Source organism: Cydia strobilella, chromosome Z, assembly GCF_947568885.1.
Source record: "Cydia strobilella chromosome Z, ilCydStro3.1, whole genome shotgun sequence".
NCBI lineage: Eukaryota > Metazoa > Arthropoda > Insecta > Lepidoptera > Tortricidae > Cydia > Cydia strobilella.
The window spans coordinates 54,479,113-54,499,610 of NC_086068.1; the positions used below are offsets into that span (position 1 = coordinate 54,479,113).

The window sequence follows — 20,498 nt, forward strand, 5'->3', positions numbered from 1 at the left end:
CGGACGAACAGACGGAGATGATGAAATTCTAAGGGTTTCATTTTAGCCATGTTGGCTACGGAACTCAAAAAATTGCATAACATAATTTATGCGAACTTTTGTCTCCAAAACGCGATATCACAGAGCTTAGGGACATGATCTTGTATTGAGGAAGAGTTTTGAAACAGCCTCGTTTCATTCCAATCGGTTGAAAAATCCTTTGAATCCGAAAGTCGCCTTTGAGCTCTCTCGAGCGGAAGGGCTCGTAACGAAAAAAAATTTTTTCCCCTCACTAGCTCGGAAAGCCGTCTTTTATCCTTTAAAACAAGCGGGGAAAAACGCATTTTATCCACTAGTGGGGAAAGTAATTTGACCTTGAATGGAGCGTGTTTAAGTAGCTTGACAGATAACAAAACGTAAAACGCTCATAAAAATGGTTCGTTCGATATTAATTATCATTAAATAAATGGTTTGAGAATCTAATAAAAAATACCAAATTTAGCTTTATTTAATAATTTTAAGTCATAAACCTTAAAATTCCATAAGAAAAGTTAGATTTTTTATAATGATGTTAAATATAATTCTGAACGCACAAGTTGAGTCGATGCAATTTCAAAACGCATCGTTGACATTTCATACGTCAGGTCAGAACAGAAATGTCAACATTGTCATTTGTCAACAAATTTTTTACTTAAAAACAATTCTCACCGACTCACGCAAAAATCAGAATTTCCAGTGTTTTCTGTTATAATATCGTACAAAATAAGTGATTCCAGTGATGAAGATGATCTAACGCCTGTGGATGTTGCACTTTCCTCGCTATAGTGAGAGGAAAAGTTTTGTGTTACACACGGGTGCAAATGTATTTTACTTCTCGTGTGTTGAAACACTTGCTACGCTCAGGATTCTATTTTAGAACCACTCGCTTCGCTCGTGGTTCAACTATAGAATCCTTTCGCGTGCTCGTGTTTCAATTCCACACTCGCGGGTAAAATACAACTTTGCACCCTTGTATAACAAATAACTATTTTTGTTACTGTTATCATTTTATTTATTCGCAGTATCTTTTATATTCTTCTGTGTTGACGGGTATTTTGCACGTTATTCCATGATAATCTGATGGTAATAAGTTAAAAACAGATATTAAAAATCTATTGCTTTTGACGTCGAGTGTTACTTGGAAATCCTTTGGGACATAAGTGGATAGTATAAGTAAATACCTCTATGATGTATAAACTTGGACATTAATAATTGTACGCGATATCTATACATAATATAACAAAAAAATATTGTTCTGTATTTTCACTTACAAGACCAAAGTTAAACTGTATCCGATTGCAATATGTATTTTTATAATATCTAATGCTAAAAAACCTATATGCTATGGAGGTTCCGGTCCGTCAAGGATATTTTACATAATGCCGACTTTTTACAAATTGCCTTCTTTTAGAATAACGGCGCCGCCCGTTTGTAAACGGCGCCGTTTGTACAAAATGCCTGCGACATATGTATACGATGTGATTGAATACATAAAAATAATCTAAAGGTGTTTTTTAAAACTGAATTATAATTTCTTGATTGTATCATCAACACTTCATCAACATCATAAAAGAAAGTTAATTTCTAATTTCTATTTAAATCTAATTTAAACGTGTAAAATGGAATTTTCCATACGTTTAACTCTTATGTATTATCTCGTCGTTACATGAACATTGTAACGACGTCGTAAAATATATTTTCGCATTATAAAGTTAAAGGTCACACGGATTCAGTCAACATCGCTGCGGACGGCGTAGGTTTATCCATACTGTTTTGCTCCAAGGGTTCTTGTAGAGAAAAAAATCGTGTATTTCCTTAAGAGAACAAAAACCACTTGTTATGAGTTGAGACCGAAATGAAATGACCTGTATTGAGCCTTAAGTCTGGTACAGTCGCCATCAGATATATCAGAGCTGTTAAGGTGCTCACAAATATCTTAACACGCTTCTATTGTCAAGGCGTTAGAGTGCGTGTTTAGATATGTTTGAGCACCTCGACCGCTCCGATATATCTGATGGCGACTCTACGACATTTACATTGACGTTTACGTTTTTATAGCTATTTAACAATAGTATAATCAATAAAACATAGAAATGTCAGCAAGAATAGTAGGTAGGTACGTTTTACTAACATGGATAACATTCTATGCATTATTATAACCACGATTCAAAATATTTACATAAGTAAGTACGATCGGATCGGGGTACGAGTAAGATCAGGACGGAGGCTAGATGTTGCCACCTGCATGGAAGCCTATAATACCTAGGGTCAAGCGGCAAGTGTGTTGTGACGATCGCGGGGACATAGTGAGTGCAGTGTGCTTGACCTCGTTCGATACAGCCGCCCTACCAGACCTTCACTTGACGACTCCATCTGCGGACTGCTCCGCCCCCCCCGCCCCCGCCCTATCAGCGCGCGCGCACCGAGCGACGAGGCGGGCGGCGCGGGCAGTGCGCGACGTACAACCGCCGCGGACACTCGTGCCTGAGGAAGGATTCCCAAAGAATCCGAAACATGTCGCCAAAAGTGACTAAAAATAATAGTGAGTAAAAACCGTACTTATCCAAATATTTTGAAATATGTCTCACGATAATTTGAGTTCGATAACCACGATTGTCATGAGACTAGCGCACTATAAAACTGAATTAAACTTGTCTTCATAACTTTTCGTGTGTGCTACTGCATAATATTTTTCACATAGCATGGGTACGGTGACAGCTGCCATCTTCATAGAATTTATAACCTTAAAACGAAAAATTGCATTGAGATTGAATTGTTAGGGAAAAACCCAAACCTGTATACCTATATCCAAGATCAGCCGCGACGATATGAATCCCGATTTAAAAATAACCTGGCAACAATAACGGGCTCTAATTTAAAATTATACAGCTCAAGTCCGTACGCCATGGCAATAAAAGTATACAACAGTATAGATAACACCATAAAAGCAGAACAATGTAACAAAACATTCTTGACTACACTTAAAACGTACTTGATTGACAAATGCTACTACACTCTAGAAGATTTATTTACTGACCCGTCTGATTAGTAGCACCACTATTTTTGTGCACTAATTTTAAATTTTAAATTTGGTTAATATTGTACCTATAGATAAGGTTAAATTGAATCAAATTATTGACATATTGCATTTTACTATTAATCCCAAACCAAACTACCCAGACTTTGTAATACCTATAATACCATGGTTGCAATAAATAAATATGAAAATATGAGATGACAGCTGTCACCGTCCCCAAGCTACGAGTATGTTAAAAATACTACATACGTTGGATATTAGAAGTAGTTTCGGGTTCGAACGAAGCTTTGCTCCTAAAGTCAAATAAGATCCATTTCGATTAAAGGATGACTCACTCTAGAACGGTCCGGGCCCGGGCCAGGGCGCCCGACACTTCTTTTTCTATGACAGGTGACGGTGATCACCTGACGCTTTCTATAGAAAACTGAAGTGTCGGACGCCCCCGCCCCGACTCGAATTACCTCACCCCGCGACAGCAGATTGACGACCGTTTGCCGGCCGCTCAGTACTATTTTTAAGCAACTTACACACGCTATGACGCATGACGCGTGTACAGATGTGCCGTTCACACATAGAAACGCAAGTGATTTTTACTGTATAACGTGTCCGCCCTGTGCTTCTAGCGTGAGTCATCCTTAAATGTGAACATACGGTTAAATAAATTGATGATTGAAATACTCACTTTTTCCCAGGAAGTACTTAAAGTACCACCGAGTTTGAAACTCCGGGTTTTCCAGAACCGGAGTGTTGTGAGGCCCAAAAAGCTGAAAACAATAGATTTCCTCTAAAAAGTGAGTTTAAAATTGTTGTGATCTGTTTGAAAATGTGTAACATACTCGTACATAGAGACATTAGAGACCATCCACGGCCATTAAGAATGATATGAGCAATGTTCCTTCGGTTCGTTCATATTTTTAACAGACTTCAAGATTTCAAAAGGAGGAGGTTCTCAATTCGGTTGTATGTTTTTTTTGTTTAATGTTTGTTACTCCATAACTCCGTCATTTCTGGACCGATTATGATAATTCTTTTTTTGATTGTAAGTATATACAAACAGATTGGTCCCGTTTTTATCAAAATGCAGTTCTGATGAATCGAGGGAACTCCTCAAATGTTAAAGGCATACATATAGTGATTTTAGTATTTTCATCAACAAATCAAGCATTTACATTTAAAAAAGTGACATTTGATGAAGTGGAACTGCTGATGATGATCAGAGCGGAACTCTTCAATGACGCATAGTTCACGTTTGGCGATATGTCCTCTTCGTTATGTTTGTTAAGCAAGTTAGGTTTTCAAGACACATTTTTGTCAAGCTCGAGTTCTGATGATGGAATCCATGAGGAATCGAAGGTACTCCTCAAATGTGAAAGGCATACAATAGTGATTTTTATATTTTCATCAACAAATCCAACATTTCCATTTAAAAAAGTGCACATTTGATAAAGTGGAGCTGCTGATGATGATCAGAAATATCAGAATGAACTCTTTAACGACGCATAGTTCACGTTTGGCGATTTGTCTTCTTTTTTATGTTTGTTAAGCAAGTTAAGTTTTCAAGACACTTTTTTGTCAAGCTCCAGTTCTGATGATGGGATCTATAAGGAACCGAGGAAACTCCTCAAATGTCAAAGGCATACATATAGTGATTTTTGTATTTTCATCAACAAATCCAGCATTTACATAAAAAAGTAACATTTGATGAAATGGAACTGATGATAATGATCAGAATGGAACTCTTCAACGACACATAGTTCACGTTTGGCGATTTATTCTCTTCGTTATGTACTCAGACCCAAACATGGACCTGGACTTTTTTTTTGAACTGCGATGCTCACAGAACCGAACTGCTATCAGAAAAGTGGCTTAGGTTAGGTTAGAACTGTGACCCTTACAGAAACGAAATGCTATCAAAACATTGGCTTAGGTTAGGTTAGAACTGTGACACTTACAGAATCAAAATGCTACTAGAAAAGTGGGTGGTTTTACCTTCTTTTAGTTAGGCAAAAGATGCTGTCTTTTTCATTTCATTGTCTGGAGTGCACCATCAACAATAAGTAACCTTTCAACGGTATCCCCCATTGAATCGGTTATTTTTCTTAAAAATTATTAAATTATTTATTTCATTTCATTCCAATAATTTACCAATATCATTCTTAAGAGTTCCCAGCAATCTCGGTTCTCCATACAAACGTAGTTAAGCTCTCATTTTAAAACGACTAGCTAGATTGCTCTGAAACTTTTCTAAAACTTTGTACTTACAATAGAATAAGGTATATATCTAGTCCTGTAATTAGTTTATGTAAATATATAATTTAAATATAAGTTAGCTTCAGATACCATTGTTAAAAAAATACAGCGAATTTAAGTTTGTTAAGCTCTATTTCGTTTAAGCTTAGAATAAATTTAAAAGTGGTGCCTTATTTATATATTTATAGGTATGTGTCTATTTCGTTTGTTTTATAAGCTGGAGCTTTATAAACTAATAACAGGACTAGATATAAATAGTATGTGCAAAGTTTCATTACAATCAATCATTTCAGTACCTAGTTAGTATATACTCAAATGAATTAACTGTCATATTCATATGTATTCCTAAAAATTCACGATGTTTATTTTTCGATATAAAATAATTCAGCATGGAATGTATGTGAGTAATTTGATTTTATTCTAAACGTCGACGTTACTGACGCGAGGTCACAACTGGCACAAGTGATGACTATGTAGGCAATACATTGCCATATGAATTTTTTTCTAAAATTAATTGCACTCTCTGTTAGTTTTTTTTTTCAAATCATTATATTATAGCCTCTAATAAAAGCTAACAGCATTATATAAGGCTACCCACTCTTAATTAGAACTATATAGTAATTGCATGGACAAAGCTTAATCATTAAGTTTCATTTTTATAAGTTAAAGTCAGTAAACGTCATAATTTCATAGATATTTGACTTTTAAAATAACACTTGCGCCGTCTGGGCTATCAAAATCGCTGCTAACTTAGCTTGTCTGACTATTTAACATTGTGTGACAGGGATAACATAATATGACACTATCCTATCTATACTATAGTGTTGTTTCTGCACACGATGTTATATATAACTGCCAGTTAGGGGGCGCCATAAAGGATGACTAAGGCTAGACCGGGCCGGGGACAAGCCGGAGCTTCCGGCGCTTAGCGAGAGTCATCCTTAACACTATCTTCTGAAAATTGCAGGCATCCGAAATTCCGAACTAATTTTCACTCGATTAAGATGGCAAAACCAAAGTAAGGTAGGTACGTGGAGTTATGATTTTAGACTTGTAGATATGTTAATTACGAAAATTTTGGTGCTTAATTCTTTATACAGTAAATCAAAGAAGTAGACAAGGTTAGGTTTTCGAGATAGGGCCTTAAAAATTATAATTTTAAAAGTCTAATCTAGCAGTTCTAGCACACCGTTTAAAAGGCTCGTGGTCGAGCAAGTGTCTATTGCATAAATGTTGCCAGTTTAGGGTGGAATCACATCTGTCAGCATCGAGCTGCATTTTGTCTAAGGGAAATATGGACCCCTGCAATACCAGAGATATTATATGCGCGTTGCCGACCCTTTAAAAACCTATACACTCCTTTTGTGAAGAACCCCATACTGTAGCCCCTCGGGAAAACCTCGGCAGGGAGCTCATTCCACAGCCGAAGCGTCCGCGGGAGGAAATTCCTTTTAAACCGCACAGTACGCGACCATTTAGGTTCTAGGGTGTGAGGATGAACACCCTGCCGACGGCGAGCGGTGCGGTGATAGAAAGCGGTCGATGGCATCATGTCAAACAATTCTTCAGCATCTATATTGCTTAGATGTGACCCTAACGCTCGTAAATTCCAGGCGTACAACTTTGTATCAAACGCATACTCATGCCAGTGGTTTACTGAATACGATAATACAAACCGCCTAAATCGATAAAGGCTGAACGTAAATTGTTTTAAAAACTACCAGCAGAATTAATGTCGGGTAATAGTGACGCAATAACGTTCAATTTAGTGCCTCACTCGTGATTTGATCAAATCTTCGAGATTAATATATTTATTTCCTTCGGCGGAACTGCGGGCGTCATTTGTTTGCTTAACGTAGGTGTATACCTACGTTAAGCAACCTACGGAACTTTTATTTGGCTTTGTGCGTCCATATGTCTACCACTTAAATCAGGCGGTTGCTAAGAGGATATTCTGGTTAATTACGGAATGGTTAAGGGTTGGTTACGTTGGTTAAGTTTTATAGTAAGTAAAACTTAGATACTTCAATCCCAAAGTTAAAGCTGAGCTGCGTTCTATTTCTCGTAGAAATTGCAAGAACCTTGGTCGCTCCGATATACCTAATGGCTGTACGAGAGTTGTTTACTTTTATTGTATTTTCCACAAAAAATACCTTTTTATAAAATGTGTTTGATCTAGACTTATTAATTACATTTAGAAGTCCCGATTCTTATAGTGAAGATTCAGAAGAAAAGTTACGTTTATATTAGTTTTAGACTATAAAAAAAGATCAGCTACGTTTGTAGTCCAGTCCATAAAAAGTAGTGAAGCACAAGTGATGTTCTTTGGATAATCGATGCTTAATACCATGCACTTTCGTTCAAAACCAGTTTGATGACGAAATAAAGTACCAATTAAAGTTAATTTAAACATTTGTTTTAATCTAAATTGATACTTTTGGTCCTGATTTAATCAGTCGTGAGGCGTTGAACTATTAATTCAATAAAGACACACATAATAGCATTCGCAAGGCTCCACAAAGAAAATGACACATGTCCGACTAGCGGTGAAAACGCGAGTAGCCTCCTAATTGAGTATTTTTTACCACAAGAACTAAGCTGTAGGTACTTTTAGATGTAGGTAAGTAGATCTCGTTAACGTACAACATTAATCGTTGATCGCTGACTGGTACTGTCGACGAGTAGGTAGTTTTTTCAGAGCAAACTCGCGCATGAATTAAAAATCGCTAATTACTGCCTGTCGAAACATTAGTACGGCTACCACCAGTTTGACATATTCGCTAGCGTGAGCGTAACTTACATTTTATGCATCTCGCTCGTACTTGCATATTAGTGCGAGTTTAAAGTTACGCAGACGTTATCGAATATGTCAGTTAGACACTGCTAAGGAAGTCGTGGTAATGCTACAGAGGCTCATCTATACTATGTATATATATATATATATATATATTGGCCATGATGGGCAATATAGCGTTATTCATAAATGCACTATCAGCTATGAATTTGTCATTTTGACTTGTGTATTTGTAATAAAGGGAATAAAGAGTAAATTAATTAATTGAAGCTGGTTCCGTTTTATCAATAAAGGGGTTGGAAACCCGAGCCGAGACATTATGGTCCAAGTAATTGAATGTTTTGCTTACCTCATCTTTTTCTCCGAGTGAATTGCCATTTTCCAGGCGGTAACGTCTGACGTAGGAGTCGGGTCCGTCGCTGGGTCCGGCGAGCTGCAACAAGGAAACCAATAAATTCAGGAGGACTCAATCAAATAATAAGTTTGGTCTACTTTACTTTCAAGGAAGACCTTCGCCTATAAACATATATTATAATGTAAACTAATGTTGTGACATGTAATGACATATCGTTATATTCTGACATATCAATTTATTAGGGTTCCGTACCCAAAGGGTAAAAACGGGACCCTATTATTAAGACTCCGCTGTCACACAGGCTGTAACTCAATGAACCGAGATAGAACATTTGAAACTTTCACAGATGATGAATTTCTGTTGCCGCTATAACAACAAATACTAAAAAGTACGGAACCCTCGGTGGGCGAATCCGACTCGCACTTGGCCAGCTTTTTTTATAAACTGTACGTAAACATTGACACATGATGTCACGACATAAAACAAGCGAGTGTCCCATTTTGATATACTTGTATAAATTGAATATATCCGACGTTAAGGAGTTGTTATAATTATATGTATAACACAATAAATTTGTTCAAAGGTGCTTTGAAAGTACCTACAGCGCCTTTTGTAAAGGAAAAATAATGGCCGTCGTTGGATTTCTTAAGCTCACACGTAATTGGGGCACAAGGACTGTAAATCTATTCTCGTGCGTCGTTTGTCGTGAGATTAGGTATTTATTTATTGTACCCGAGAGTAAAAGCGATTAGAATTTCCATAATCCCAAAACGACAAAAAGAAAATTACCAAAGTTAAAAAGGAATAAGATTTTTTTATTTAAAAGAAAAAACCTTATTAAACTTTATTTGTAAATAGTCAACATTTGTGACGTTTTCAACTAAAAGGTACCACATTGTCGGTTGTCCATAAGGTTGATTTAAAATTAAAGCTTTATGGAAATAGTATCTTCTTGACAAACTACAATAAGTACCCTTTTGGTGGTAATAGCAATTCCTTTTTACACTCGCTCGTGAATAAAATTCCACTCGTCGGAAATCATACACTTTCCGCACTTGTTGCATAATAGTTATTTACGATACGTGCGGAAAAGAGGAAATTCGAATCGAGTGGCGATAAATTAAAACACGACCGCAGGGAGTGTTTTCAATCGACACGAGTTGCGAATTACCTATTCGCACGTGTATCGTACAACGTTTTACAGTACATATGGCCCTTTAAACTTTCGACATATGCACAAAAAGTGCACTTTACGCACTAGTGCGAGAATGTAGCACCATATGTACTGTAAATAGCTATTCTCGTGCGTTATGTGCCTACCGTGCGCGCAATAATTTGTGCCAAATGAAAAGCCCGAGGGCAGGAATGATCGTTGGGTTTATTGGTGTGGTAAATCACCCGTTACTGTCGTATTTAAGCGATTATTAACTACCTGCCGCAGGGCCGATATCAAGCGCGCGACGGCAGGGCTAATTTCAAGATTACTCTGCACTGGGGACCAAGATGTCAATCATTAGCTGAGAAACGAAACGCTGTCTCAATCGGACTGATATCGAAGTGTTTCCTTTCTTTTTTTGTGAACGATTGTGATCGTGGCTAGGCCACTATCTGTATACATTTTGGCCACTGACGGGATTGAAAAATAAAATAGGTAAATATTGATGTTTAATGGTAAAACAAACAATATTAATAATATTAGCGGAGCTTGTGTTCGTGAATTCCACGTGAAGCTCTAATAAAAGCTCAAGGTGAAATTAAGCTACTACAAATCCACATCATATTTCAACTTTTCACCGGATCCCCAAGCGTGCGAGGTTGATCGTAAATAGTTCGAATGAATTTAAAATAAATAATCATAGCAAGGAGAACCGTGTCAAGTAGATAGTCTATTTTCAAGGTGGGATTTAAGTATCGACGACCAGTCTGGCCTAGTGGGTAGTGACCCTGCCTGTGAAGCCGATGGTCCTAGGTTCGAATTAGGGCTCGCGGTCGAATCCGTGTTTCGTTTACACGTTTCGAATACCCGTTTCCGAATAATACGTAAACGGTTTTCTGGCCCGTTCCACACGTTTAATTAAGAAACGTGTAGTTAAGACCCGTGTACACGGATAAACGGGTATTCGAAGATACGTATCTTATTTATCCGTGGCTCCGGACACGTCCTTGACGATAGTAGCGAAGGAACGAACGCCAGCTACAAATGAATAGACAAAAGATTCATGACGAGTTTCTGTCATATTTAACCTTATTCCGTGGGTCATAGAGTCGAAATTCAATAAACGGTTTAGAAACTCCTTTCTTGAGCAGGTAGTTTTTGCTTGCAATAGGTATTAAGAGTATTCACGCTTCTTATCAAAGTAAAGTATTTTATATAGCACTTTAAATAGCTACTTTTTTTACGTTGCGGGTTAGCAATATAATAAAAAAACCTGCTAGTACCTATTTAAAAAAATATTAGAACCATCTAGTTTAGTATGTAGGCAGGAAGTCAAACTAATGTTCGAAATTGGCATTAAGTAAGTATTTATAAAAAATACAATTTTAACTTGCTTCTTTATTTTTAGTTTAATTTAAGAACATGATATGAAATTGTATTTCTTGTCATATAATGTAGGTACACCTTATAAAACAAAGTCCCCCGCCGGGTCCGTATGTCTGTCTGTATGTTCGCGATAACAAGACCTCACCTATGAATGAAGTTTTTCTTTGGGAATGTTTATGCGTATATTTTGTTAAGGTTTTGTTTAAATTGGTAGAAATATGACGATGTTTGCTAATGAAGTTAGAAAAAATCACGCTGGCTTAATCGAAAACGCTGCCCAATCTATTTGATATCAATGTATGGTGGACTTGTCTCTCTTTCATTGGTCTACAAAAAAGTGCGCGATGGCTGTCTGTCTATATTTTAAGAATAATTAACCCATTATTAACTTCTAAAAAAACCGGACAAGTGCGAGTCAGACTCGCCCACCGAAGGTTCCGTACAAATACATCTGTAAAAATTTCAACTGTCTAGCTATCACGGTTCATGAGATACAGCCTAGTGAGTGGTGACAGACAAATGGACATTGAACTCTTAGTATTATTAGGCTTCCGAAGTAAATACTTGTTACAGAATGTATTTTATTATGCTTGACTCTCCATGCGAAGCCGGGGCGGGTCGCTATAGTTATTAATAAACACTTTAAATCAACTTGATAAAATTGCACCTTCTCAATAAATTCTAATTGTTTTTACTTTAGGTACCTCTTACCATGCAGTAAAACGCTTTTTAGTGCGGTGCAGCTACAAAACAATGGAAAACATTTTCTTGTGCAGATGTTTTGACCTTATTACAACGACATAAAGCTTGTAATTGGCGGTGACACTTGTGATAATAGTTTGTGAACCTACACGTTTTCGACGATGACAAACAAAAGGATATTGGAAAACAATGGATGGATGGACCACCGGTCGGCAACGTGCGCATTTAAGTTTATTACCTGAACGCTAGTGCGAAAGTGACCAATGTGAATTATGAATGATTACCAATTTAAAGATCTATCTTAATGTAATTAGCAATATTATCGCAAGTTATCCAAGGTAGTATGGGTTTTTATGGTTCTTGGGTAAAATTACTCGATAATCCCGCTTTTGTGTACCTACTAATAACTTTTTTGGGCCGTTGGCAGGTTTGTTGTTTTCGCAAAGCAGTAATAGATCCGAGATAAAAATAACCACGAAATAATTAAACTGTTATTTTTAATTAATATTGTATTCTGTCTGCACACCTCTTATTAACGAAAATACTATACCATTATGTAATTATAAAAAAACACTATGATCGATATCAAATTTTTGTAATTAGCTTAGTAGCAATCGGTTTTACAAAATGATATAAATAGTTTAAAATAAAAATTATGTATACCTACTATTAAACATAGGAAGATTAGGAAGATGGCTCAGTACCTATGTTTTATCAATACGGTTAAAAACAATTAAAAAAAAAAGTAATTGTGCGGTTTTATGAAACCACGATGCAAGTGAAACTTTTTTCGGATTGTAGGCATTTAACTAAAAAAAATCGGAAATTAATTCGATTTACGGTATTAAAATCGCGGTTTTAATCTTAACCTAATAAATTGGGGCGATAGAATAAAAGCTTCACTTTAAAAATCGTACGACAAACGAATTCATCTGGAGTCAACATAATAATAGTGGACCTTGTTACCATTGTACATTGGCTCAAACTGGTTCGGAGAATTCGGACCCGTTCGGAACGGTCTTAAGTACCCGTGTAAACGGAGATACGTGTCTGAGATACGTTTCTTGGGAACGTTCCTTTGAAACGTTTTCGAATCCCGGCGGTTCCGTGTAAACCGGGTTCTTAGTACCGCCGGGCTTAAGAACACGGGTATACGTTTCGGCGTGTAACACGGATACCGGGAGCCCTAGTTCGAATCCCGGTAAGGGCATTTATTTGTGTGATGAGCACAGACATTTGTTCCTGAGTCATGGGTGTTGTCTATGTATTTAAGTATTTATATATTATCAAAGATAGATATAACTCCGTAATAGATGGATACAGTCTAAGGAAAAAACGTGCCTCGAAAATCACGAAAATTTGATTCTCGATCAGATGGCGCCACTAGTTTTGGCCTACACTCGTATAGAGGGCGTTGACTGTTTCGTTTGTTATTTATAATTTTAACGCATACCAGTGAAAGAACATGGGTCAAAATCATATAAAAATAATTAATGCAAATAAAAAAATCATTTATCCATATTTAAATACATTTTATCGTATTTTTATAAATATTTATTTTTAGTTTTAAAGTGTGTCGACAGATGGCAGTGAATTTACTGGGGTTACAAAACTTACTATGACAGTAACGCTCTAGTATAAGTTACTCTATGATATTATATATATCGTTGTCTGAGTATCCATAACACAAGCCTCTTTGGGCTTACCGTGGGACAGTAAATCTGTGTAAGAATGTCCTATAATAAAATAAAATAAAAGTATCGAGAACGAGATACTCAGACTTAAGCAAAGAAAATGTTTAGTCATAATTAATAAGCTGCTGGAGCTTCTTAATTGGCTAGTTTTCACCTTGTTATAAGTAATAAAAAGTCAATCAGTGGCGTTATTTTCTAGACTTAGTATAATAAACTTTACTATGGAGCTTAGCTTGTTATGGCTTAGTAGGTAGGTATGCATTATCGTCTGCAATAAAACAGGCACCTACTTATATTTCACTTTTTAAGAATAGAAAAGAGATAATATTTCTAACTAAATCTACTAACTGTGCATAAATACTGTCCTCGAGTGCTCATGTAAAAAATATTTCCTTTGCTTACGATAATATCACTAATATCATTTTGCGTACAGTACCAGTACCTGCTTTCGTTTTAGCAGAGGCCGGAATTCTCGTGGCAGTTTCAATTGTCATTAGGGACTTGACTTGACTTTCGATATACCGATATCGATACAATGTATAAATACATCATATTAAAAATATTAAAAGTAGGTAGAGGTAAATAACAAGCGATCTTATACCTAAAGAACGATATAACTTATGAGTAGTTCAAAATGTGAAATAGTTAATTGTTTTACATTTACTCGTAATTACTCCAGTTGCGTGTTTTTATCAATTTCAAACTCTGTTTAAGTACTGACAAATATTCCATTAGTTTCTTTATAAAATAAATTAGCAGTCATCTTTTTTTCATATTATCTGTTTAAATTACTTATTTTACAGTCAAATATCCATTATAACTATTATAACTTTTTAATTGCCGATAGGTTTGATTGTCCGATCCTCAAGCACTGGACCGAGCAAATTAAAAGTGTAGTTCAATTTATAATATAAGTAGGTACCTATTGTATTAAATACTAACACTAGATTAAGATTTTGCTTGTATTACTAACACTCTATGGATGCATTTGTCCGAAATAAAGAAATTTTATTTATTTTATTTATTATTTCGTGTTCTACGTTGTATCGATATATTTATGTGTATAGGAAGTCGATAAATGAGAACTACCTATGACAGTTTTAAAATACCGCCATTCCGGTCTGTGCGAAGCAGGAGGTCGCGGGTTCGAATGCTGGTTGGAGTGGGTGTTCCGATATTTTTAAGCACCTCGTCCGCTCCGATATATCTGATGGCGACTGTAAATGGCCCATATTTGATACCTAATAACATACCTACAATAAAACTACGTTTTACTGCTCGGAAAGAGTATAAATATAAGTTTCATTTGATTTAAAGGTGAGCAAGCAAAGTACCTTATACAAATTCAGTAGGGTCGGAATAAAGATATTGCCCCGTTTCTTCCCTACAAAAATACTATGCTCTGAAGAGTGATTTATTGGTACTAGAAAATATATTTTAGATAAGCAATAAATCCATATTCAACGAGTTTTTTTATATCTTTACATAAACATGGGTATATTTTGTACAATAAATATTACGAACAGCATGATTTTATAAGGTATTAGGTACAATTAAGGAAATCCTAGACCTAGACGTACCTTCTATTTCTAGAACAGCTTTTTACTACTGATTAGGGTAAACTTTATATTCAAATTAAATCAGACGGATGAATTTATTTAGGTAAGTTTACTTACTAAATATCATATTGTGGCAAATCTGTCACGTACAGTTTAATAACTTGTCAATATTTTAGGCAACACCCGTGACTTGTGACTTATAGCTTGATGGCAACACGTACCGGTGCTAGGGATGAATTAAATAGCGACAAGTGTTATCGATATCGATAACAAGCAATTTCTAAATCATAATAACAAATATGACTAATCCTTGAAGTAAACAGTATTAATTAAGAGTGTTAGTTCCTTTATTAACTAATATCTGGGAGATATTAGTTAATAAGTATTTTTAGATTTTTCGCCCCCGAAAACCCCCATATAGCGAGTTTCATCGAAATCGTTAGAGCCGTTTTCGAGATCCCCGAAATATATAAATATACAAGAATTGCTCGTTTAAAGGTATACGATTTGCAATCCAGCCCTCTTTGAGTTAAAAGTAACCGATTATTTGAAAATTATTCTTATTGAAACTGTAAATATCTGACAACTGACATTGACTTTAGTCATTCTGACAATTTAAAATTACATCGAATAACAATTCAGTTGGATCCGGTTGAACCTCAAAATCAATCGTGTCGAGAAAAAAAAATTATTTTGCTCATTTAATGTTGACAAATGATAAAGGGACGGCCATCTTAGACTTTACAGGTTGCGATGTTGTGTTTCAAGAACTGAACTTCCTATGCAGATCAGTCTATAATATGTATTGGTCTCTGCAGGACAATGTGCGGTAACAAGATTTCACGGTTCGTAGTAGTGACGTAACAAATGTAGGTCAGTAATCAGTATGGTCTCCTGTCGTAAAAGGCTAAGGGGGTCAATCGAATGGCGGACGCAGCACTTATAGGTTGGGTTCTTAGCTGAAAGCATGGGGCGGACACGCCATAGTAAGAACTATGTGGGATTGTGTGAGTAAGTTCGTTAGGGATGTCAGTTGAAAATATTTTGGCATAACTATGGCAACAGGATTCAAAAAAGTCGTTACTTATAGAAATTTATTAAGCACCCGTATATGGCAAAATACACCGGTATTTTGAACTTTCCAAAGTCCGATCTAAAGTCAATCTGCCGCGGAGGATTGATGTGTGTTATTCTCTATGAAATGATCTATGAAAAGTAAACGGCCCACCCGACGGCCAGCGGTTACCGTAGCCTGCAACCTGCAACTGTTCTCCAGAAGTGTCACCTAGGCGATGATGATCTTGTACAAACATGTGCACAACTTTTTTTAAAGATACGTAAATACCTATACCTAATGTAATCCCTTGAGAAAACCTTGTTTCTGGTCTACCCCTAAAAAATAAAATGCCCAAAATTTATAAATTTTTTGACAAAGAGATAAGAGAATATGAAAGTACGTGCTCGATAAGTCTCGCTTACCTCGACTTCATTTTAGGGTATTAGGGGAACTGTGTACCGTAATTCGGTATAATAAAGGAAAATAGGTAATAATGGGGGGATTATACGCCCAAAAACGTGCTATGGGAATAAAATACGGTTTTTACTTTACTTAAGTACTTACAGGTTTTTTAATTACAGCGTTTTGAAGGAAACGTATTTTACCGTCAAAGAAGGTCAAACTAATGATAATAAGGCCAAAATAACTGCGATGGTATAAAATATATTAAATACATTAAGATGCCGCTGTCGATTTTAGTCGCAAAAGTGTAAAATTGATAGATTTAGTCGGTGAAATTGTACACCTTTTGTTACCTACTTGAAATAACAAGTACTGGTTTCTATTAGCGCATCTTCTTATCTTACCTTTTATCAGATCAATTTGTTGAAAACAGACTCACTAAATTAGTAATGTTTGCTTTTCTGATGGACGTTTAGGTAAACGCGCGTAAAGCACTGATTTTGTCGCTCTTATTTGTAAATTTCGTAAAGTTTGGACTGCTAAACATGGTAATTTTGTATTACACATATCCTGTACTTGACGTTTATCAGACTACATTTTTATTATTATGACTTTGAAGTAGTGTAAATGAAAGTTAGACGAAACCAATTTTCTCCAGAAATTACTTCAAAACAAGTGACAATTTCTCTGAAAATCGACCTTATTTCAACGTAATTTTGATACTTAAACAATCTACAACATTTGTTGAAACTATTTTTATACATCAATTTGTATAATTTACCACCATAAATTATTGATGAATTTTTAAAAACTGCCCCTTCTTTTCATATATTACCGGTAACGCACGCTTGCGACCTCATTATTAAAAGGCAAGATAAGAAGACGTGCTAATAGAAACCAAAACTTGTTATTTAGATATTACGTAACAAAACGTGTATAATTTCAACGACTAAATCTATCAATTTAAAATTTTTGCTCCAAAATCGACTACGGCCTCTTAATAACGGGTCACTCACGTATTATATTTAATACGTGACGTGTTACGTTATTAATATATTTAAGAGGCCGTAGTCGATTTTGTAGCAAAAATTTAAAATTGATAGATTTAGTCGTTGAAATTATACACGTTTTGTTCGTAATATCTAAATAATAAGTATTGATTTCTATTAGCACGTCTTCTCATCTTGCCTTTTAATAATGAGGTCGCGAGCGTGCGTCACCGGTAATGAATGAAGAGAAGGGGTAGTTTTTAAAAATTCATCAAACAATCATGGTGGTAAATTATACAAATTGATGTATAAGTATAGTTTCAGCAAATGTTGTAGATTGTTTAAGTATCAAAATTACGTTGAAATTAAGTCGATTTTCAGAGAAATTGTCACTTGTTTTGAAGTAATTTCTGGAGAAAATTGATTTTGTCTAACTTTCATTTACACTACTTCAAAGTCATAATAATAAAAATGTAGTCTGATAAACGTCAAGTACAGGATATGTGTAATACAAAATTACCATGTTTAGCAGTCCAAACTTTACGAAATTTACAAATAAGAGCGACAAAATCAGTGCTTTACGCGCGTTTACCTAAACGTCCATCAGAAAAGCAAACATTACTAATTTAGTCAGTCTGTTTTCAAAAAAATTATCTGATAAAAGTTAAGATAAGAAGACGTGATAATAGAAACCAGTACTTGTTATTTCAATTAGGTAACAAAAGGTGTACAATTTCACCGACTAAATCTATCAATTTTACATTTTTGCGACTAAAATCGACACCGGCCTCTTAATATGTCTGTGTCTCACGGAAGTTTTGTTATTAAAATGGTATAAAATATATTCGGTCTTCAAATTCTTCATTCTTAACCAAATTTGTACCTATGCTTTTGAATTTCAATGAAACTTGAATTTCGTTGTCGTTATTGCTGATTGCGCCTGGTGAGCTAAATTAATATGTAGTATATAAATAAATAAACTGTTGGAAACAATCTTACACAAATCGACTTAGTCCTAGTCCTAAGCAAAGCTTGTACTATGGGCGACGATACTTTCTTATAATTAGGCTTTAAATTAGGTTAGTTTATATTCTGTACCTACTTTTTTGTGGCAATAAAGCATTTTTCATTTCATTTCATTATATAGACTACATTTGACGTTCCCCTCCCCCGCAAAAATTGGCAGACTTTTTGTACAGCAAATTACAGACGTGGCGGCTCCGTTTGATATCCTCCTAGCGTTTACCCTCACTACCTCGTTTCGATTGAACACGCTGTATACTTTAGGTAAACACAATCCCTCGTGTACAATGAGATGAATGTGGAACGAGGATCGTGTGCCTGTCAGTCGTGTGTCTGTATACAGGGTGCGAGGTTCATGCGAACTTTTACATGTTATGTGACGTACAAGCGAAATGCGATGAATTTGGGCTTATTCCTAATTTTCTGAAATGAAGCAATCATAAAACCTCGCACAAAATCGATAAAATCTTATAGTATATTGCTAGATGTCAGTTGTTTATTGTTATTATACCTCGTTTTTATAGCATCAGACTTTAAAAAGACTACGCAAACTTGACGTGCCTCTGCTTAAAAATATGTCAATGTAACAATTATAAACCAACGCATCCCTCGCATTTAGTCCATTTTACATTCTTTTGGTTTAATAAGTAATAGTTTATTTAATTAAAAGCGTTTTTCAATAAGAAGACACGTCAAGATCGTGTAGTATTTTCAAACGCAACGCTTTTTTTTAGTTTTTACAAATTTATAGTTTTGAGATTTTATAGTTCTAGGTCAACGAGAAGTACCCTACAAATTTTTCAAATTACCCATTCGAAAAAGGGCTTTTTCTTCCCCGCTAGGAGGGATCAAAATGGCACTTTTCTTCCCTGATAGGACATGTTTTATTTTCTTTTTTGCATTTTCTTTTAGGTTAAATAATAAGTGATGTTAAAAACAGTATGTGTCACGTTGTAGCAAAATTATTTCCACCTTGGGCGTTAACACTTGAAACCCTCACTACGCTTGGGATTCTATTTCAGAATCCCTCGCTACGCTCAAGATTCAATTATAGAATCCTTCGCTTCGTTTAGGATTCAATGTACGCCCTCGCCGTAAATATGTCATTTTGCTCCCTTGTGACACGATCTACTATTGATTCCCTTGAGGGTCTCGAAATATACGGTTTTAGCGGCATAAACGGCCGTATCTTTTTTTTATGTTAACTTAGAAGTTTCATTTTTTACAGCATCAGAGAAATTAAAACAATATACGCAATATTGTTTTAATTTCAACTCGATACCTCTACGCGTTGCCGAGATAATGACACATTTTTGTTCTTTCGGAGTGAACGGTGACGGTAGTTGACTACGGAACTCTAAAAAACCATCCAAAGCGCTGTGTTCAAAAAGCTAGTACGTATATAGTATATTTAGTATGTTTGTTTGTTTGGTAGTATGTTTGTGAATAAAATCACTGAATTAACAATGCAAAATGAGACTTGTATTTATATGCCATTTTCAGTCATGACGCCAGCAGCAGTAAATGGGTGTGTAGACTTTCGGGTAATTGACCTGTAGGCGATTATGTGACGTTTTCCACTAAAAGGTACCACATTGTCGGTTGTCGATAAGGTTGATTTCAAATTGAAGCTTTATGAAAATAGCGCCTTATTGACAACCGAAAATAAGTACCCTTTAGTGTAAGCATCACAATAGTTAATATCCTATATGTGGCCTAATACTACTGATAATTACATGTAGTATGTACCTGGCTCTATACTTTTGATTGTTGTATCTATGGTCATTTTAGTTTGAGAGAGAGAGCTGTCAGATTTGGCGGCAGGCCTGTGCGCGAGGTTATGTTACTTATGTTCGATTTGATCTTTATGTAATCTTATAATTAATCCTGTATATCAATGTAATAAAAGAAATGTCAAAGCAAGCAGTGGTTTGTGTGCTAAACCCCTTTTACTGAGCATTAAATCTATGGATGATTTCAACTCAGAAAGCGGGATTGTGAATTCAAATGCCCACATAGAAATTGGATGATTATTTTCACCTATATAGAGATGAAGCACACATCTCGAAGAATGTG

The 20,498-nt window shown here is 35.7% G+C and overlaps 1 protein-coding gene across 5 annotated transcripts in view; it reads right to left on the minus strand.

Annotated features, from left to right (window-relative positions):
• The window catches only part of LOC134755153 (GTPase-activating Rap/Ran-GAP domain-like protein 3), a 125,813-nt gene that overhangs the window by 45,397 nt on the left and 59,918 nt on the right, over positions 1–20,498 (minus strand). For all 5 annotated transcript variants that reach the window (XM_063691648.1, XM_063691649.1, XM_063691647.1 and 2 more), the window contains 2 exons: positions 8,449–8,532; positions 3,738–3,819 (listed from right to left, as the gene is read on the minus strand). In XM_063691648.1, coding sequence (XP_063547718.1) covers positions 3,738–3,819; positions 8,449–8,532 — 166 coding nt within the window. The remainder of the gene's footprint in view (positions 1–3,737; positions 3,820–8,448; positions 8,533–20,498) is intronic.